A 19,813-nucleotide genomic window follows, 5' to 3' on the forward strand; every position below is an offset into this window, starting at 1 on the left:
TTGCACTGAGAGAATAACTCTTCATTGTTAAGCAAACTACAATAACAAAAATGCAGTGAGAGTTCTATGGTGACTACTGACAGAGTAGTGAACAGATACTAATTTTATGAAATTCTCATTTAAAAAAAATAATGTCGTTATCATTCCAGCATTTACAAAGTTCAGATATTCTGTAGGTTGACACTGTAGTCAATGAAAGTATTTTTATTGCCTAATATTTATTTTTGTTGACTGGATTAGCTCCACCAGGCGTATGGCCTGTTTTCGGGGAAGAACTGAGGTGCATTCATACAGCCTAGGAATTTTTTTTCTTCATCCTTTATACAGCTGTGCTTGTTGACCATCTAGGGTCCATTGTTTCTCCACACATGCTGGGTAGATATTTTCAGCAGACATGCAACAGCAGAATGGGGGGGGGGTCATCATATAGGCACCATGAATGTGGTTTGTGCCCTGTTCAGCATCCCTGCAATGACAGTGTTTCTATTATAGCTCTAACCCTTCTCTCAGTAGAGGCATCCGACCTGCATCATGGTAGGAGCAATTTTGCCTCTCCATGTGAATGCATGCTTCCGAGAGCCCAGAGTGAAGGTTGCCACATTGGTGGCTTGATGAGCCATATAAATACCCCAGGCATCACTCTGTGCTTTTTTTTGAGCCTCCCTCAGGTCATTTTACTTTAGGCAACTTATTGTTAAAGAAGTCAAAACAACTCCAACATAAATGAAAAAGCCATCCCTAAGTTCTCAAAAGCACACATACCATTTTCATGTAAACGTCAGCTCCCTTCAAAGCATTGATTTTCACTCATATATTCAACCTCTCATTAGTCATGTCTATTTTCCCCACAGCCTTTAAGCACAAACACATCATTCTCCTCACAAAAAAGCAAACCTTAAGGTGTTCAAAGGTTACAGACCTATAGCAAACCTGTGACCTTTAACAAAAATATTTGGAAAGCTTTATATACAAGCTACTCTGGGATCACATAAACAAATATAGGCTCATAGGTAGGTATCAGGCTATCGGCTCATGGGCCCAGGTAAGCCTGGCTAACAAGGCTCCCTAGCATATGCCACCCAAGAAAGTTATTTTCCTGTGCCACTGTCGAGCAGAGCCACAGAAGTGATCCACGGGGTGTATTTCCTATTTCCTTCTTCTTTGTGACAAGCAATGTGGTTTCAAAAATTCTTGCAGTACCACAACAGTATTATACACAGCCACTGAAACTATTTTTAACAATGTGGATGATTTAACACTGACTGGGGGTTCTCTTCATTGATATGGCAACAACATATTTAACAATAAATCATAACCTACTCCTTTACAAACTTAGCAAATTCAGTTTTGGCCTAAATACAATAAAATGTTACCTCCAAAATGGAGCATTACAAGTACACCTGGGAAACTGCATTTTGACTGAAGGCACTGTTGACACAGGAGTTCACAAGGGTCCATTATTGATCCACTGTTTTCTCTATTAATCAATGCTGTATCTGCTGACCTGTCCCACCTCAATTTGGTCCTTTATACAGATGACATCTTACTACTTGAAACTTGTAAAAACACTTTGATCCTGCAACAGAAACTACAATCTAACTTTGCAGATTTATGCCACTAGTCAAATAAAGATATGTTCTTAAATCAATTCCCTAAAGTCTAATATCGTGATACTTGTCCCTAACAGTCTAACATCATGTTATTTTTCCCTAAATCCCCAAATCTAATTATTACTGATACAGACGGAAACTTATCCCCAGGATAATTAAGATAATGTCTAAAACTTCTACCATATCCTTACAGAAGACAACTACCCCAAAACAAGTTTCTTTCCCTAAATACCAAATCACATTATTTCCCCACCATGTTTCAGTTCAGTACCTTTCTTCTTTAGGTAAAAATCTAGAATATTCCAGAATATCATCACTATCCTGTTGTTTATACTACTCAGTACTACTTATCCTTCTTACCAAGCTTTTTAAGCTACTAACATTTATTGCTTAAAATTTACAAATAGCAATATCTTATTTTTTTAAGTTATCCCTTCCCTTCCTTTTTTCTTTACTATGACCTTTTACATTTTTTATTTTTCTTTCCTGTACTTTTTTACCAAAAGAACTTCCTTTTTGTTTAACTACATTCCAGTCTATGTCTTCCATATCACTAACCACCTGAGCTTTCTTCTAATACTACTGTTTTCTTATTATCAACGTCTTACTTCTCTTGTTCACTTTCTGGAATGCCTGTCTGTATTAAATCAATAATTTCCAATTACACTTTTAAGCATTTAGTATCTTGTCTGTGATCAGTCTGAGAATCCATATTCTGTCTTCTTACATTCCATACCTAAATGCCCTGTCTTTTTATATTTATAACATTTTAACTCACACAGCTTCACATCATGACCTAATTCCTCGCTTATGTAACATTTTTTCTTTTCACAATTGTTAATCAGGTGATCAGATTTACCACAAAGAAAACAAGTTTTTGGTTTACCTAAAATTCTCACCATAACTTCATCCCCCTCAACATTTATAATGCTAGGAATGTGCAGTCTTTCGTTTTCTACATTTAGTCCCATACCCCAGTCCATAAACCTCTTTTATCATTTACTTTTGAAATTTCTAGTACATCTTTGCATATTTTCAATAAATGTCCTTTTAAAGTCTCTTTCACTACTTTATTTCTAAATTGTATATAAACCTTTTTCTTGTTTCTCTGAAAAACGTCCTTAAGACGTACTGATTCCAAGTACAACAGCCTTTTTTCATACTCTCCTAAAAATTTCTGTGATTGTCCAGGTTCAAAAATAATGTCACAGGAAGTCTCTTTATCTATATGCACAAAACCTCTTACCTTATTTCCTTTAGTTCCAAGAGGTGCAACTACTTCATCCCTTACCTTATATCTGAACAGTTTGGCAAGCTTTTTCTATTCTCACTTTAAATTACTTCTTTCTTCTCTTCTATTTCTTTTTATACTCCCATCGTCACCATTTCTGCATATGACTCCTTTGCTGCAGGTTCTGCTCACTGACCATCCTCTCACTGTATTCTGTCCATAATTTCACCCCAGGAAACATCTTTGCCTCTTTCTGGATCACTCATATCTGCTAAATCCATAAGCAAATCATCCGGCAGCCCTCCTGACTGAAGGGTGGTAACTACAGATACTTGTGCTGAATTCTCTTCCCCAAAGAGATTTTACTGGAAAAAAATCCTCCAAATCCATTGATTGTACTGCTTCCCTACTGCCTTCCACCACAGCATGAAACTCCTGTGAAAGCTCGACTCCTTTTACATCATCACTGACTGTTGAATTCTCCTTTAAAGGCTTGCAATTCTCTGCTACATTCATCTCCTTCCCTCCATCCAGAGTGATTCACCATTAACACGTGAATCTAACTCTTAAATTTTTACATGGTTCCATACTTTCTCCAGGCTGCCCCTGCTCTTAGACTGGAAACTGGAAGCGTCACACTCAATAGCGTCCTCATGAGCAAAAAAGTAGGGAAAGTTCCTCTGTATCCTGGTCAAATGTTCCCCACTTGTATACATACCACCTCAGGTCTCCCTCTTGAAAAGAGGCTACTAGCCTAGTAAGACTAACCTGGTCAGCAAAGGGTAAAATAACCTCCTCACCCCTACAGCTCATAATGCCTTTGCTAAAAATATGGTTATCCCGAAAACAGAATATGGGCTCTTGTAACCTTACATTACAGCGCAAACACATAATAAACTACTATAAATAAAATCTACAGATTTGTTCTTCTTGCAGAATTCCAAACTCATCATTGTCAACTTTGGGTGGCACAGTGGTGCAGTGGTTAACATTGTCGCCTCCCAGCAAGAGGTTCTCCGGTTCAATTCACAGCTGGGATGCCTTCTGTGCAGAGTCTGCATTTCCTCCCTGCATTCGTGTGGGTTTCCTCCGTGTACTCTGGTTTCCTCCCACATTCCAAAGACATTCGTCTGGAGCTTTTGTCCCTGGGCCTCAGCTGAAAATAGCCTGTGTCCTAGTTGGACTTTCACGGTCAACAAATGTTAAATAAATAAACAAATAAATAAATAAACTTCTACAGTGGTGTAAGTGGAGACTTGTAAATGGAGGAGACACTTTCTTCTTAGCTGTCAAAACTACAAGCTGTTAAAAATGAGAGACTGTCTCCCCACTCAAAAAAATTTACAAATCAAGGAACCTAACTACACAAAATCCCACGGAGACCTTGCCAAGAGCCAACAAACCACACCAGGCTAATCTTAACGCAGTTTATTAAGTCAAGCGTTTTCGCCACAACGCTGTTGTGGCTTCCTCAGAGACATTAAAACAAGTAAAAAAGACTCCATAAATAGTCAAATACAGGAAATGACATAGATTAAGATTCACTAAAGCCAGGATATTACAAAACGCAGCAATGTCACATAAGTTAAACCAACTTAAACTCATATTCAAAATAAACATTTTTTTTAAAAACAAAGCTCTATCCCAAAAAAATTTTAAATTAAGTTGTGGTGTATCCCACAACTTCATTTGGAATAATTTACATAGGTTTACATTAAGTAATTAAAACAGTGCAGCATAAAAATATATGTATATATTAACAAATATTTATAAATAAAGTGAAATAAACAGGAGTATACCTATCTTAAATAACTCCTTAGTTTCAAAACAGGGGAAATATTGCAATTGACATTAAGTCCAGGATGCCGAAAGGCATCTAGTCTCAATTGCGTGGGATTTCGTAGTTCAGTGGTTTCTTTTTGTTTGTTTAACCTAACTACACACTTAGAGACAACCAAAATGATAGCAGTACTCTCATTAGACCTCATTTTAAAACTGTCTACCATAGGAAAAAGAGCTATTTCTAGACTAGGCCCAGATGTTTGGAAATTGGCTACTTGCAGACATGAGGCAGCAAAGGACTCTTCAGTTATTTAGAAACAAACTAAAAGAACTGTTTAAAGAACGAAATGCTCTTGCTTCCGTGAAAACGTCTAGTCCCTGCAACTTACACTGCAGTCATATCTTTCTTGTAAAGATATACTTTTAACAAATACGACTGGTTGAATACCTACTTTAATCATACTTTAATCACGCATATAGAAAATATCACTTGTGTGTATATATATATATATATATATATATATATATAAAATTGTAAATAACACACAAATGTACTGTCTCTACTTAGCTACTGTACTATATACAACTCTGTGCATTATTTAGTCTGTGTATAATTTTCCTTTTGCTTCTTGCACCATGGTGCCCCGGCCATGGCTGCAAAGGGTCTGTTAACAAGCCATTCCACTTACCCGGTTACCAGACTGAAATAAATAAATAAATAAATAAAATTGTGCCATCTCACAACTCTGACTTCCTTTCCTAGGACAGGCATACCCATCTTTCCCACAAAACCTTAACCGATGCCTGTTAGCTGAACCTGGACACCTGGGTCTTAGTCAAGGCTTTATCATTCTGTGCCATTGAAACTGGACAATCTATAAGCAATTTGGTTAGGACACTTGGTACTGTCCCTACTGTTATGGACAGATAAATTCCACAGAATCTTTAACATCCACTTGAATTAATTCCAGCTCAGGTAATTGAGACCTAAATAAAAAGTCACATCCGAAGAAGAAAACAGATGCACACTTCAAAACATAAGTGAGTGTGCTTTTTTTCCAGAGAATGACAAACAGGATCACCATCTGAGGTTCTACTGAAAGCATATTGAAATGGTAGCAGTTCAAACTTCTTTAAACAAAGACTAGTCCCAGAAAAGATCATCCTAACCCTTCCACCCCAGATGGCTAAACAGAAGAAATCTACAAGTAAAAATTTATGTAGCAACCCACCCCCTTAAAATGTAAAACAATGCACCATGAACTTACTTTTAATGGCTCCAGTATGAAGAAAGATGACAGGAAACTGAAGATTCCTGAGATAAGCCACATAAGACCAACACCTGATGTGAAATTAATCCCAATCCAGACAGATATACTGATACACGTAGCGAACATTAAGAAGCACAGAATGTGAGCCACATTGCTACACCAATAAGGGAACAACTTGTTTCTAGATGTACTGTTGACAACTATAAAAGGAAATTTAAAAGACAATATTAATGTGTCAGATATAAGAACTGCATCTTTCTTCAGTTATTAACAGTAGGTTATGGTCTACATGATGGATATTCACACAAATCAAATTCAAAATAATCTAATTCAAATGAGGGCACTGTGCAATTTAAGACTGCAACAGAGGAAGCATGACAACATTTCTGAAATATATAATTTTTTTGCAGTTAATATAAAGATATGTCTTACATATGTAAATATGCATATTCACAATTGAATAAGTTCTGCTGTAAATGTACTTGCAATATGTAACTTTCAGTATTATAATAAAACTATTCACAGGATACAATTCATTCCATTCTAAAAACTGCAAACAACTCTCACCTTTGATTTTCTTTGTACAAGTTCATATCTTAAACATTAGGTACAATATGTGTGTGTGTGTGTGTGTGTGCGCGTGTGTCTGTGTGTGTGTGCGTGTGTGTGTGTGCGTGCGTGTGTGTGTGTATGTATGTATAATGTACATACACACATATATGTTTCCATATGGATTTATATCATAGATGGCTACTAGGCTATACATTATATATATATATATATATATATATATATATATATATATATATATATATATGAGAGAGAGAGAGATTTTCAAAATTCTCCTGCAGTTACTAGGCTCTACCAGTGTCCTTCGGCTTTGTGTGCTCGCCACTTCCAATTCTATCTATACCTCTCTATGGCTGTCTCCCTTCATTCAGCTGAGACTAGAGCCTGCAGAAACCTCTCTGCGATTTTACATACGGAATCAGCAACAAAACATTAAATGGGACTTCTTAACCTAGAACTTCAATTTCCAATTCTATCCATATCTCTGTACAGCTGTCTCCCTTCATTCAACTGAGACTACAGCCTGCAGAAACCTCCTTGCAATTTTATGTATGGAACTAGCAACAAAATATTAAATGGGACTTCTTAATCTAGAGCTTCAATGTAGGTTTTTTCTTTATTAAAACCCTGCCGCTGCTGTATTTATATTGCTGTATTTTCTAATATATGCTAACAAGGAAGTGACGTGCACACTCCCAGGGGCAATAATCACCTGACTCCCCTTGTATATAACTTGTTTCCCCATTCTTCTTATAACAAATTTTTATAAACGTACCCTTTTCAGAATATTCAAGTTGGGCAAATTAGGTGGATTGGAAACACTGTTGCTTAAATGACTGTCCTGAAATATTACCTATCTGTTTGTGGCTTGCTTAATACCCAGCTGATACTGCTACATGCACCAAGTAACAAAGACAGCGCAGGGGACTTATGCATGGCTATGTCTAACCCATAACCAGTCTGCTACAGAGATCTGAGCCACTGTTGATCATTCATTGTGGTACGGTTCTACCTGCTCAGTTCACTCTCTCTGCACTTGGGCTCACTCCACTCACCTATCCTACCCCAATTACCACCCACCCCCACTATTCCTATATTTATACTGAACCACTGACACACCCACCATAAACCACACTCAGTCTTTGAAAACAAGTCACACTAATTACCTATCACATACTTCACTACCTCAAATTACTCCCACCCTTTCTCTATGTTCTACAAGCCCCCATAAAAAAACACCTTAATACAAACTAAAAAAAATCATTACACTTGAACAATGTCACTCCAACTTCCAACACTCATTGGCCTACTTATAACTGCCTACCTGTCTACTTCATTGCATAATCTCCCTATTACAATTATCTACTCTCCCACCAACCCAACCAGACCCCAGCATAATACCCCACTATGCAATATGATCACATCTCCTGAACTTTTTATTAAGTCAACTACAGTATTCTTTTCATTCAAACATTTACACATAAAAACGAATCCAAGTACGCACCAAAAATATACTAAATTATTTATCAAACACTCACACCTATTCCCTGTCATTACAACTCATATTTAATTATGTGGCGACATACACCCTAACACAGGTCCCCAAGCCCAAACACAAACACTTAACCAACTGACCACTTCTCCATGTCCAAACACTAATAATCTCCAACATAGTAATTCCAGTCTACTACTAATAAATATGAACCTCGGAAGCCTACCAAACAAAATTCATGAATTCCATGCCACCCTACCCTATTACTCTCCAGATATATCAAGTCTAACAGAAACTTGGCCAAAACCCCACATTTAAGATAATGAAATCCTTACCCATGGGTATAACATCCACAAACAAGAACAGGAGCCATAAATGTGGTGGCAGTACAGCAATATTATACAAGGACAATCTCAAACTTGAAAGACTAGATAATCCCACTGACCTAGCTAATTTAGAAACACTTATCTCCAGCCTTCATAAAAACTTTAACAAACATAGCATTATTATTGCCATCTACATCCCACCAGATAACAAACCAGCTATTATTGAGGACTTCCTCTGCTGGTGTTTATTAACCTTCAGTCAGGAAACTATAATAAGGGGGGATTTAAATATATATTGGTCTACATGTTCCTCTAATAATCCTTCAAACTCTATAAACCTTCATGGTTTTAATCAACTAATACAAACTCCTACCAGATACGACAAGCACAGCTTTTAACCATCAATCCTAGACTAGACCCTAATTAATACAAACCAGCTCTGTTACCAGTCAGGCTGCCTCCCAGACAGCCTAAGTGATCACCTGCCCATCTTCCTAGTAAAACACTGCACAAGCCCCCAAATATCACCCTCTACAACATATTTGCAACAAAAAGAACTTCTCTCCAGAATCCTTCAAAACACTTATGTCAATGTGATCGGTCCCCTTTAAAACACCTCCAATTAGACCTAGCAGTTCAATATTTCAATAAGTTTCTCACCATCCTAAACAATCTAGCACCCCTTCAGAAAATATTTGTAAAATCTAAACCCTTACCATGGCTCCCTACTGAAATCAAATTAATACTTAGACAAAGAAACAGAGCGTGGCTCATATACCAGAAGACCAAAAAACAAACATTCCTTTAAACCTACTGTCAATTATGAAACCAAGCAAAAAAATAAAATAGAATAAAAAACAATACTATACAACAATTCAAGAAAACCATCAAAATAACACAAATTTTGGAGTGCTATTATCCAATTGCTAAAACCTAGCCAATCCACTACCCCAGCTCCATCCACAGCAAACCCCACTGACACTATAGCCTCACAGTTTAATACACACTTCATTAACTCTATTCTGCCCCTTATTAAGAATGACAGCAACACCCTTTTAACTACCTCTCCAGATCTGGAAACCAATCTTAATTCATTTTCTATAAATCCAATACAAACTTCTATAATAAAAAAAACACCTATAGAAACTCAAACCTTCCTCCCTTGCCGCCGACCAACTCCCCTCTGAATTTCTTAAACTGGCTGCAGACATCATCTGCTACCCCATATCAATCTAAATCAAAAAAACTAAAACAGAAAAATACACCCCTATACTCTGGAAGGTTTCTTACATAATCCCCCTCTACAAAGGCGGTACCGCCACAGAATTCACTAATTACAGGCCAACTACAATTCTCTCACCCATAGCAAAAATACTTGAAAAATCTGTACATTCACAACCATCACCAAAAAACAACCTCCTGTCCACATCCCAACATGGTTTTAGATGAAAACATAGTACAACAGCAGCTCTAGTTAGTTTTATTAATACAATCAACCAGCATGGAAACAATGTCCTACTTGTCTCATCCATCTTTCTAGCTATATCAAAGGCCTTTGATACAGTTTCACATCAGAAACTCAGCAATGAAATAGCTGCACTAAACCTTTCTCAATTTGCCCTCACTGGGTTCGCCAGCTATCTAATTGACTGTCAACAGGTAGTCAAGTGGTAAAATGAATTTTTAGCTCTACTACTAGTTTCCACGGGACTACCTCAAGCTTCAATCCTTGGTCCACTCCTTTTCTCAATTATACAAACAAGCTCTGTACAGCCACTCAACATGCAACCATAATCCAATATGCTGATGATTTCACGCTAATATGTGCAGCACCCTCTCTTACTGAACTCCTACAAAATAAACAACAATCCTTTCTAAATACAGAACAGTTCCTTTCAGCCTATCAACTCATTCTCAGTCCCAACAAAACAAAACTTATTCTCTTTACCAGTAGCAAAAAAAAAACTACTATCGCTCCTTCAGGTCATGATAGACAATGACCTTAAATTTAACAAACACCTGGCACTAGTAATCAAAAAGGTTCACTTTAAGTTATGCTCCCTATACAGAATCAAGACCTTTCTAAATGACACCACCAATCATTCCATCTCTAGAATGCACTTACTTTCCACCCTCTTATATGCTTTACCAGTATTTACAAATCTAAGAAAATGTAACTTAAATAAATTGGAGTCATGCTATAACACAATAGCCAGATTTGTTGATAACCATCCATCCAGATTGCACCACTGCTCAGCCCTACACCATCTTAAATGGTTGAAACTTCCAAATCTACTCATTCTTAATCAACTAGTCCTAGCATACTCTACCCTGCATCATCCAACAACTGTCCACCCCTTAGGGACCTTGTTCAACCCCATACCAACTGTAGGACACTAACATCCTCTCAGAAACTCTTGATGAAGGTAACCAAGTCCTATAACAGCCAAGGTAACTCCCTATACTCTAACAAAATATCAAAATCTTGGAATATTATGCCTCAGAACATACTCAATACAACCAACTTATCTAAATGTAAGGTACTGCTTAAACAATACCTAAATAACACCTGGCTCTGCTCCTGCACTAAACTAGTCTAAATGTCCTCCCTTTCTACCTTTTTATAATGTTTCTCTCCTATTACAATACCTCATTTTCCAGTTATATAGCTCTACCTTTACTACCCACTTTGTAGATGTAAAGCTTTTTTGCTTCTTTTTTTCTGCCTCTGCGTTATGCCTTTCACTGGTAACCCTACCTCACTTTATGTCATAACTTATCCACTCTATAGCATTTTTTTACTTTTTTCTGTAATGTATCTTCCTTGTATCTGTTACTACTGTATGCAACTGACTTCACAAAAATGCTTAGAATGTCTGTATCACTATGAAAATTGTAAAATTTTTGTATTTGTCATAATACTGTGGAGCTTTTCTCTCTGGGCCACCGCTGAAAATGGGTCAACAACCCAGTCTGACTTCCTCACTAAACAAATGTAAATATAAATAAATATATATATATATATATATATATATATATATATATATATATATATATACACACACACACATAGATATAGTTGTATGTCTTTTGACCAGATGTACTTTTGACTGAAACATAAATCATTAGGTACAAATGACTGAAAGTACATTTGACTGAAAAGCCATTCAATTGAAAAATTCTACAAAAGATATATATAATAAAAAAGCTTTATTGCAGGAGGCAAGCTCGCCTACAACTCCCAAATGGAAGGCTTCACCACCCCCACACCCCCCTAACTTGTATATTCTAACTCCATGGTTACACATCCATAGAGAAAAGAAAACACCATACACAAGTGAATCAGTGCTGTACAGATTTGGGGGCCCAACATGACACTGGGGATTTCCAATTCACACAAAATCTTCTAAATTCATTCCCTAACAACTCCCATAATCAAAAACAATACCATAAATACAACCGATAGATTTTTTTCAGTGAGATTGCTTTTCAATCAGCTGTGCTTTCTGCCATTTTTTCCAATTAAATATGGTTCGGTCAAGTTTATCTTTAATCAAATGTCATGGAACCATTATGCGTGTGTTTGTGCGTAGCTATATATATGCGCGCGCACACACACACACAGTCAGTGAGTGAAAAAGAAAGAGGAGATGGTTTACAACTACAGTAAATGCTAAAACCTTTTCTGATTTACTTCTGTAGAATCCTAATAATCACACAATAAAACAAGTCCATCATAAACAGTTCGGGAGATGATACAAAAAAGCATGATGCCTTCTTCTCAGTCTTTTCTTTATTGACATCTTAGTGCTTCACATCTATGGTTAAGTACTGCAAGCATCAGATTAGCCAGACTAACTCCAGAATTTAGGTCCTTATTTGAAATCCATATACCTTGCCTTAACAGGCTCATTAGCAAATGAATGCACTTTGTTTTTGATCTTCTTTATATTTGTATTTATCTATCTATAGCTGTAGTGATGCAAAAACAGTGCATGTCTGGATATTACTACAAATATATGTGCAATACCACCAATGTCTTAAACTTCTGTACATTACAGAGATTACAGTTTTTCACACAGCACATGCTCAGTTACCCTGCATTAATACATGCACTATATACAACTGTTGTGTTCACTTTGGTTCTAATCAGGAATGCTCACAGTATAACATTCAATGTTTGTTCCAATGTCTGATGAGGAGGAGGAGGAAGAAGAAAGAAGAAAAAAACTCCAGTTTGGTCAATACATTTAGCCTTCAGCTGATGCCAAATGTAACAGAGTAATAAAAATGTTTGCCATTTTTCTGAAGACTCCTTTGTTTACTGCTTCAAATCAACATGTGTGTCAAAAGTTTAAAATAGTCTTTAGCCAAAACTGACTGCAACTTAATACCTCAAATTAAAATTCATGGTAAACAACAAATACACACTATTCTTTCTTCCTGGTATCACTGTCCTTAAGAGTGATAGTTCCTAGCCAACAGGGATACAATGCATGCATATACTTATTTAAGATCACAATGGGTTCTCCACCCATTGGCAAATGTAGTTTAAAAATTAAGTGAACTGTTGAATTAAGCAAGATCATAGAACTATATGGCCAAAGAAGTTTCCTCCTACCCCTGAGGATGCATGATCTCTGGTATAAATGTTTTTTTTTTTTTTTTTTTTTTTTTATAGTTAATGTTTTTTGCTTTACTTATTTTGTTTTATTCAAGAAAGGAATATTTCCTTCTCTGCACATTATATTTAATAATTTGCAAGAAGCTATATTTAACGGCTGATTTTTTTCCTCTTGAGATTGAATCAATTTCCATTTTGCTGAATGCAGGCTGCATTGTCTCCTCTGATTATGCCAATGTGGTGACAGAGACTCAACTCCTCTAAGATTCCAAACAGCTGATGTTAATAGAAATAATAACTAAAATGACAGGCTTAATCAGAATAAAATCTGTTGTGTTTTTCCCCAACTAATACCTCATATCATGCACACTGAAAAGAATGCAGTCTCAGAATGAAGGCTGTGCAGATATATGTTCCTAATATTGATCACTGCTGCAGCAGACTAAGCTGTAAGGATTATATCCTACAAAGACAGAACAGCTGACCATCTTTCAAAGCTTTAGAGTTCCTGCAGTGCAACCAAACCATTGGTCAGCTCAAGTTGAGCTGACAAAAAAGTCAGGTCTTAGTGCCAAGCCCTTCAGAGCTTTGATGCCATTGAAGAGAGCACACCTCTGCAGTTGTTTAAAGCTCGATGGTTGGCTTGTGCTGTTCCTTTGCTGGGGAGGCAAGTTCCCCTCAAGAAAAAAAAAATCATATCAAAAAAACTGATCTGATATCAATTTTCATTCTTCCTCAATGTATGGGTTCAGATCTGATACTCTGATCTGACTTGGCCATTATTCTAGCTTGTGGCCACCAACAAACTCCCGAGCTCCTTCTCTACCCAAAATGCACCACACTTAGCATCCTTCAGATCTCATTTGCCACTTTAAAGTTCAGACATGGTTGCCTTCAGCTCTTGAGTTTTCTATGAAAGATAAGTTATTTTTTCTTTCTAACTTTAATTTGAAGTCAAGTTTATTGACTTTTCTCCTTTACTTCTAGGAAAAATCTCCTTTACATTTTGAACTGTTTTATAACTATTAATGCCGAAAATCTGAAATGGAGTAAAATCCCAAAGCTTTTTTTCGTCTTTTACCGGCCATTTTTCTCTGCTATTGTAACAGTTTACTTTACAGTTTTATTATTCAGTTTTTGTGTCAGTATTTTATTACTATTGATATTTCTTTTATATACATTTATTGTAGTTTTTGAAATTCCATTGCTACAGTCTTGGTTATATTATTTAGGACTGCAGTTTTTAGCATTAGTTTCTGTGGACAGGAAAGAATAAACCGATGTTAAAGACTTTACTGCCATCTTTTTTTTTTTTTTCGAAGCTATTGCTGGGGCTCAGCTTCTCATACAAAATGTAAAGACCTGTCAAAAGGTCTAGTTTCTCAGCTTCTCTAGTCTCTGCTTCTACAGAACAGAAAAGAAAGAACAAAAACTGCATCCAAAGCTATGTCCAATCTGACCACACACTTCTTCAGAACTTGAACAAAAGAAGAAATAAATTAATACTGAAAGGATTGCAGCTAGCTACCTTTTTCTCATAACACTGCTGGAGTTCAGTATTCAAGGACCCTTCAAAAGGTCCAGGTCTTCAAATTCTTTGGCTTCATCTTCATTATAAACCAAAAAAAAAAAAAAACACGAGAGAGTCTTAAAGAGTTTGAATCCAGTCACTTCGGATCTGACTTCTCTAAGATCTCCTCTGGATCTTAAATCCTCCTCGGATCTGACAGATTTGACTCCTATCATCAGATCCTAAGTGTTTTTTCAGATCCAACAAACATAATTTTTATCTTCAGACAATAATTACGAATCCAAAATCCCCTAGGGCTCTTTTCGGATCCCAAGTTCTCCTTGGATCCAACAGGTCTGCTGTTACTTCTGCACTAGATCCTAAGCCTCCTGATATGATGTAGTCTTCAGGATTAGTGCTATCACATACAATGAATAGATGATCCAAGAAGTAGCGACAGTTTAGGCAGGGAGCCAGACATTACCAGTTCAGAATCCAGCCTTTTGGCCTAGCCACAGCCCCCAGGATATTCTCCAAGTGTATCGCAGTACTGGCATCTTACTTATATCTGCAAGGATCCTGTGGATTTCAATTTTGGGATGATGGGCCTGTTACTGCTCCAACCAAGATTTTACTGGTGCAATTTTGAGTGTGTGTGGTAGGACTGCCCACAATTTGGGATCTCCATCAATAAAAGCAAGTCAGAATTCTAACCAACCTACACGTTAGAGTTTATAGGAACACTTTTTCAACATGGTGTCTATCCTAGCATCTCTACTTCTTTAGAGAGTACAAACAATAGCTCAGAAAATATTTGGTAGTAAAGGAATATCAGCAGAATTGATTCCGCAAATTGTGGGGTCAGTGTCAAAGGTGAGAGTTTACTTCCTTACCAAGAATAGATGCTCCGAAGACAATGTTGATAAAGATAACACTACCTCAGTTAAGCAAAGGTTATCTGTCCGGGTGGATGGAGTCAAAACAATTGTGCTAGCCCATCATTTCATCTTTCTCCAGCCAAGGCCACAGTGACCATGGATGCTTCCCATATTGGATGGAGTGGACAATTCCTGGGGAATACAGTCCAGGGCATTGAGTCCCCCCGAGGAGCCCAACTTACATATACTGAAGGAGTGGCAATGGGCAATTTTCTTCCAACGGCTTTGTAACTGTAGCCCATTTTCCAAGGAAGTTCAACGTGATAGCTGTCGACTTTAGCAGGTCCATCTTACTTCCTCATGGCGTGTGTCTCAGCAACAAAGTGACAGACATGGTTTATTTATTTATTTTTTGTTTACCCAACCTTGATGAGTGGATGGGTAACCACAAATTTGTCTCAGGGGTTCCATCTGTGTCCCTTATTGCCAGGGGCAACACGTGTTAACTGAGGTTTCTTTTTGGGTATAAACTCTTGGCCAGGCTTTTAAGGGCCCCAGGGCCATTAGCCTAGTAATCTGCTATGATCCTATAAGGACAACTTTTCATTCTGTGCCCAGGAGTACAGACTTGAGGCAAATGAAATTGCATATTTAAATGGAAGAAACAGTTTATGCAAACTACAACAAAGTGGAAGAATATAAAACATAATAGGCACTTACAATGCATCTTAATAAAGATTACTTCAAAAAGCAGTCATGTTGAACAGCAAGCCATCTTCACTGTATCTTACTGACCTTGACTAAGATAGTTCCCCTTCCTTTGACCTCTTTTTTTCTGTAATCATCTTCGATTTTAGATCTGTCTACAGAACGTCTGTCGCACCTGACAGGCATGATTCATCCGCACATCTCTAGCCTAAAACTGACTGCCTGTTTTTTCCAATTATACTGATAGCCAGGCAACCTCTGCTTTCTTTTTCACCCATTCGTTCCACTCTGTTACCTTCTAATAACAAGTCTATATGAGGAATCTCTACATAAATTTATGGAGAAGATTTTTTTCTTTGTTGAGCAGAGCAGTATCAGGTAAAATCTTTCACAGCTCCAATACATTCTGTCCTTGAATTTCTAGCCAGTTTATTTTAAGAGAGTGCTAGTTTATCGAATGTCTAACTTCTACTCACAAGCCTTTCTCGAATTTGTAGATTTTCAGAATTCTTCTCTGGCTTCCTCTAAACTTTGCAAAGCATTTTTAATGGTTTCCTTCTACTTAGACCTCCCCTTACAAAGATCTCATACCACCATGGGATATAGAGTTGGTACGGCGAACTTTGTGACAAGTCTTCTTTTCAAACTACAGCCAAATGTAATCTAAAATTCTTTACTTGGAACTCTATCCTTTTAGTTAAATTTACTTCTGTTCGATAATGTCACAACTTCAAGCATTATATCCTAAGTTCCCCATCTTATTTTTCCACATGGATAGGGACATTTCGCATACAAAGAGTTATGTACTTACCATAACTTGGCATCTGTGTTATCCTATGTCATTACTCCTCACAGAATTGTTTTGGATCTAACATTGGATCCAAGACGGCAACTTTAGCATAGACAGATCCAAGGCTCAAGGTCCTCCCTCTCCCATAATCCCCTGCTGCCCTCTAACCCTCAGATTGAGTTTGCTGACATAGTCACTATCACTGCAACCAGAACACAGAAAGAAAGAGTCCTAGACCCCACAACACTCCAGCTTCCTCAGATGAACCAACAAGGAAGGGTGGATGGTGGGAGGGGAATGTGAGGAATAATGACACAGGATAACACAGATGCCAAGTTATGGTAAGTACATAACTCTTTATCTGATGTTATCCATGTCATTATTCCTCATAGAAAGGTCAGAGTTTCCAGCTACCATATGCCCTGGGTGGCCTCAAGGAAGGACATGTCGAATCACTGTGGAACCAAAGAAAGCCCTCTTCCTGGAAACCAAATCCAGCCTGTAATGAGATATAAAGGTGTGAGGATTAGACCAAGTGGCAGCAGCACAAATATCATCAATGGAGAGTTTGGCCATGAAAGCTGAGGAAGTAGCCACGGACCTAGTAGAATGAGCCCTAACCTTCTAAAATACTCACCTTAGAAACGGTGAGGCCACATCTATTCGAGGAAAAAGCCACAAAAAGCCCTTTCCTCACTGTAGTGTGATCTCGGAGCTGGAATCTATATTTAGCGGGGGGTATGTGGGGCACAGCCCCCCCACAATAAAAGTTTAGAAATGCGGCCATTTGATTACGTTATCTTTCGATAATGTAATATGAACCCTTCTGGAAGGCTAGGATAATATTTTTGATGGGGAAGCTAGCCTGGACTGTTTCAAAATCACAGGAATTGGAGAAACCATGTGGTTAGATGAAGGGTCCAAAGATTTGAAAGAGGACGCCACGAAGGATGGAAGATCAGATCCTGAAGGGAATCCAGTATCCAAGGAGGATACTTCAGATAAGACCAGAGCAAAGGGAACCATGGTTGACAAAGCCAGAAAGGGGCAATGAGGATCAGGGATGCCCACAGGCATTGTGCTTTCTGCAAAACTTTTGGGATAAGAGGGACAGCAAGATAAGCATAGAGAAGATCTGGAGGCCAGTTGTGGACTAGAGCATCCCTCTGTGACTCCCCAGGTTGGGGGATCAGGGCGAAGTGCATGCTGTATTTGTTGTTGGTTGGGGAGGCAAAGAGGTCACAGTATGGCTGACCCCAGTAATCGAATGTCTGCTTCACCACCGTCAGATTGAGGGACCACTTGTGAGAACTCAAGATGGTCCCCGGGTACATGCATTGCAAGAAGAAAGAGCCTGCAGGATATCCCCCATTCCTGCACTCTCATGGCCTCTCTGCACAACGGGTAAGATCATATTCCCCCCTGTTTGTCAGCATACCAGACCAATGCCATGTTGTCTGTCTGAACTGCAATCATCCCCAGAGGGAGGCAGTCCTGAAAGGCTTGCAACATTACTAGGACTGCTCTCATCTCTGGGATGTTTATGTTCAACTTGGTCTCTACAGGGGACCACGTGTCTTGAACAGTTCTCACCTGGAAATGCCCCCCACCCCCACCCCAACAGGGAAGTGTCCGTGGTCACAGTGGCCTTAGGTGGAGGGAGTAAAAATGGCCTACCTAAGATGAGATCCTGAGACTGAAGCCAACAAAGAAGGTGCCATCTGCACACAGGCATCAGTCTTATGGACATGGACATAGGCTGAGACAGAACAGACCACTGAACCGCCAGGGTCCACTGTAAAACCTCCGTATGGTACTTTGCTAGAAGAACAAGCTGTATGGGTGCGGCCATGGATCCTAGGGTCCGAAGAATCAAGTGGACCAGAGGATGCGTAAGATTTAAGATCTGCTTGACTTGCTCCCAGATCAGCTGAACTCTGCGCAGAGGCAATGCTGTAATCATGGAAACAGAGTCTAGCTGGACTCCTGTGAACTCTAACCTTTGCATAGGGACCAGACTTGACTTTGAGAGGTTAACTGTTATCCTCAAATGACTGAACAGGAATATGACATATTGGATGCCTTCTGACGGTCGATGCCTTGTGGGTGCCATGAGGGGCCAATCATCGAGGTACGGAAACACCTGAAATCTCTGCAGCTGCAGGTGAGCTGCTACAACAGCCACACATTTGGTAAACACCTGGGGAGCTGTGGTGATCCATAGGGTGGGCTCTGAACTGGTAATGACTGGCCCCTAATTGGAAGCAAAAGTGTCCCCTGGAGCGCCTGTCTGTCTTGATGTGATAACAGGTGTCCTGGAGATTCACTGAGCACGTCCAGTTGTCCTTGCATAAGAGAGGCAGAATGGTCTGAACAGTGACCATCCAGAATGTGGACTTTTTGATTGATAGATTCAACTTGTTGAGGTCCAAAATAGGATGCAGGTCTCCAGTCTTTTTTGGCACTAAAAAGAAGTGAGAGTAAGTTTTGGATCCTCTCTGTCCTGCTGGGACCTCTTGGATGGCTTGTTTTTGAAGTCGATGAACTTCCTTGAAGGCCAGCTCCCTCTGACTGAGTGGAATGTCAGGGAGATACCTTCATGTTGGAGGGGGGGTTGAAAAAAGGGAATGAAATAACCACTGGAAACAATGTTTAATACCCACTGATCGAAGCTAATGTTTGTCAGGCTAGTGGGTGAAGGGAAAGATGACTCCTGACTGCCTCTAGTGCACAGCAGTCGGGCAACGCTTCAGGAGTGCTGAAAGGGCTGCTCAGAAAAAGGTTCCCTGGAGCCCTGATTTTTGCAGACCCCCCTGCCTCTAGGGCAGCATCTGCCATTGAATCCTCTCCCCTTGCCTCTGGAACAGGAATTATCATCAGTGTCTTGGTGGGAAGACTGTGAATTCTAGAACCATATCTTCCTAGCTCCTCATTGAGTCTTGGAGAAAGACCTCTGAGGAGTAGAAAACTTGGTCCTGTCCGCAAAGTCTTCCCTTCAGCTCACTGTGTCCTTCACAGAGA

The 19,813-nt window shown here is 38.7% G+C and overlaps 1 protein-coding gene across 1 annotated transcript in view; it reads right to left on the minus strand.

Annotated features, from left to right (window-relative positions):
- PKD1 (polycystin 1, transient receptor potential channel interacting) overlaps nucleotides 1–19,813 on the minus strand; it is a 2,476,043-nt gene that overhangs the window by 619,725 nt on the left and 1,836,505 nt on the right. Inside the window, exon 37 of the mRNA XM_044088902.1 lies at nucleotides 5,892–6,094. Within this exon, the coding sequence (XP_043944837.1) occupies nucleotides 5,892–6,094 (203 nt within the window). The remainder of the gene's footprint in view (nucleotides 1–5,891; nucleotides 6,095–19,813) is intronic.

This window comes from Protopterus annectens, chromosome 12.part0, assembly GCF_019279795.1.
Source record: "Protopterus annectens isolate FY-2018-M chromosome 12.part0, PAN1.0, whole genome shotgun sequence".
Taxonomy (NCBI): domain Eukaryota; kingdom Metazoa; phylum Chordata; order Ceratodontiformes; family Protopteridae; genus Protopterus; species Protopterus annectens.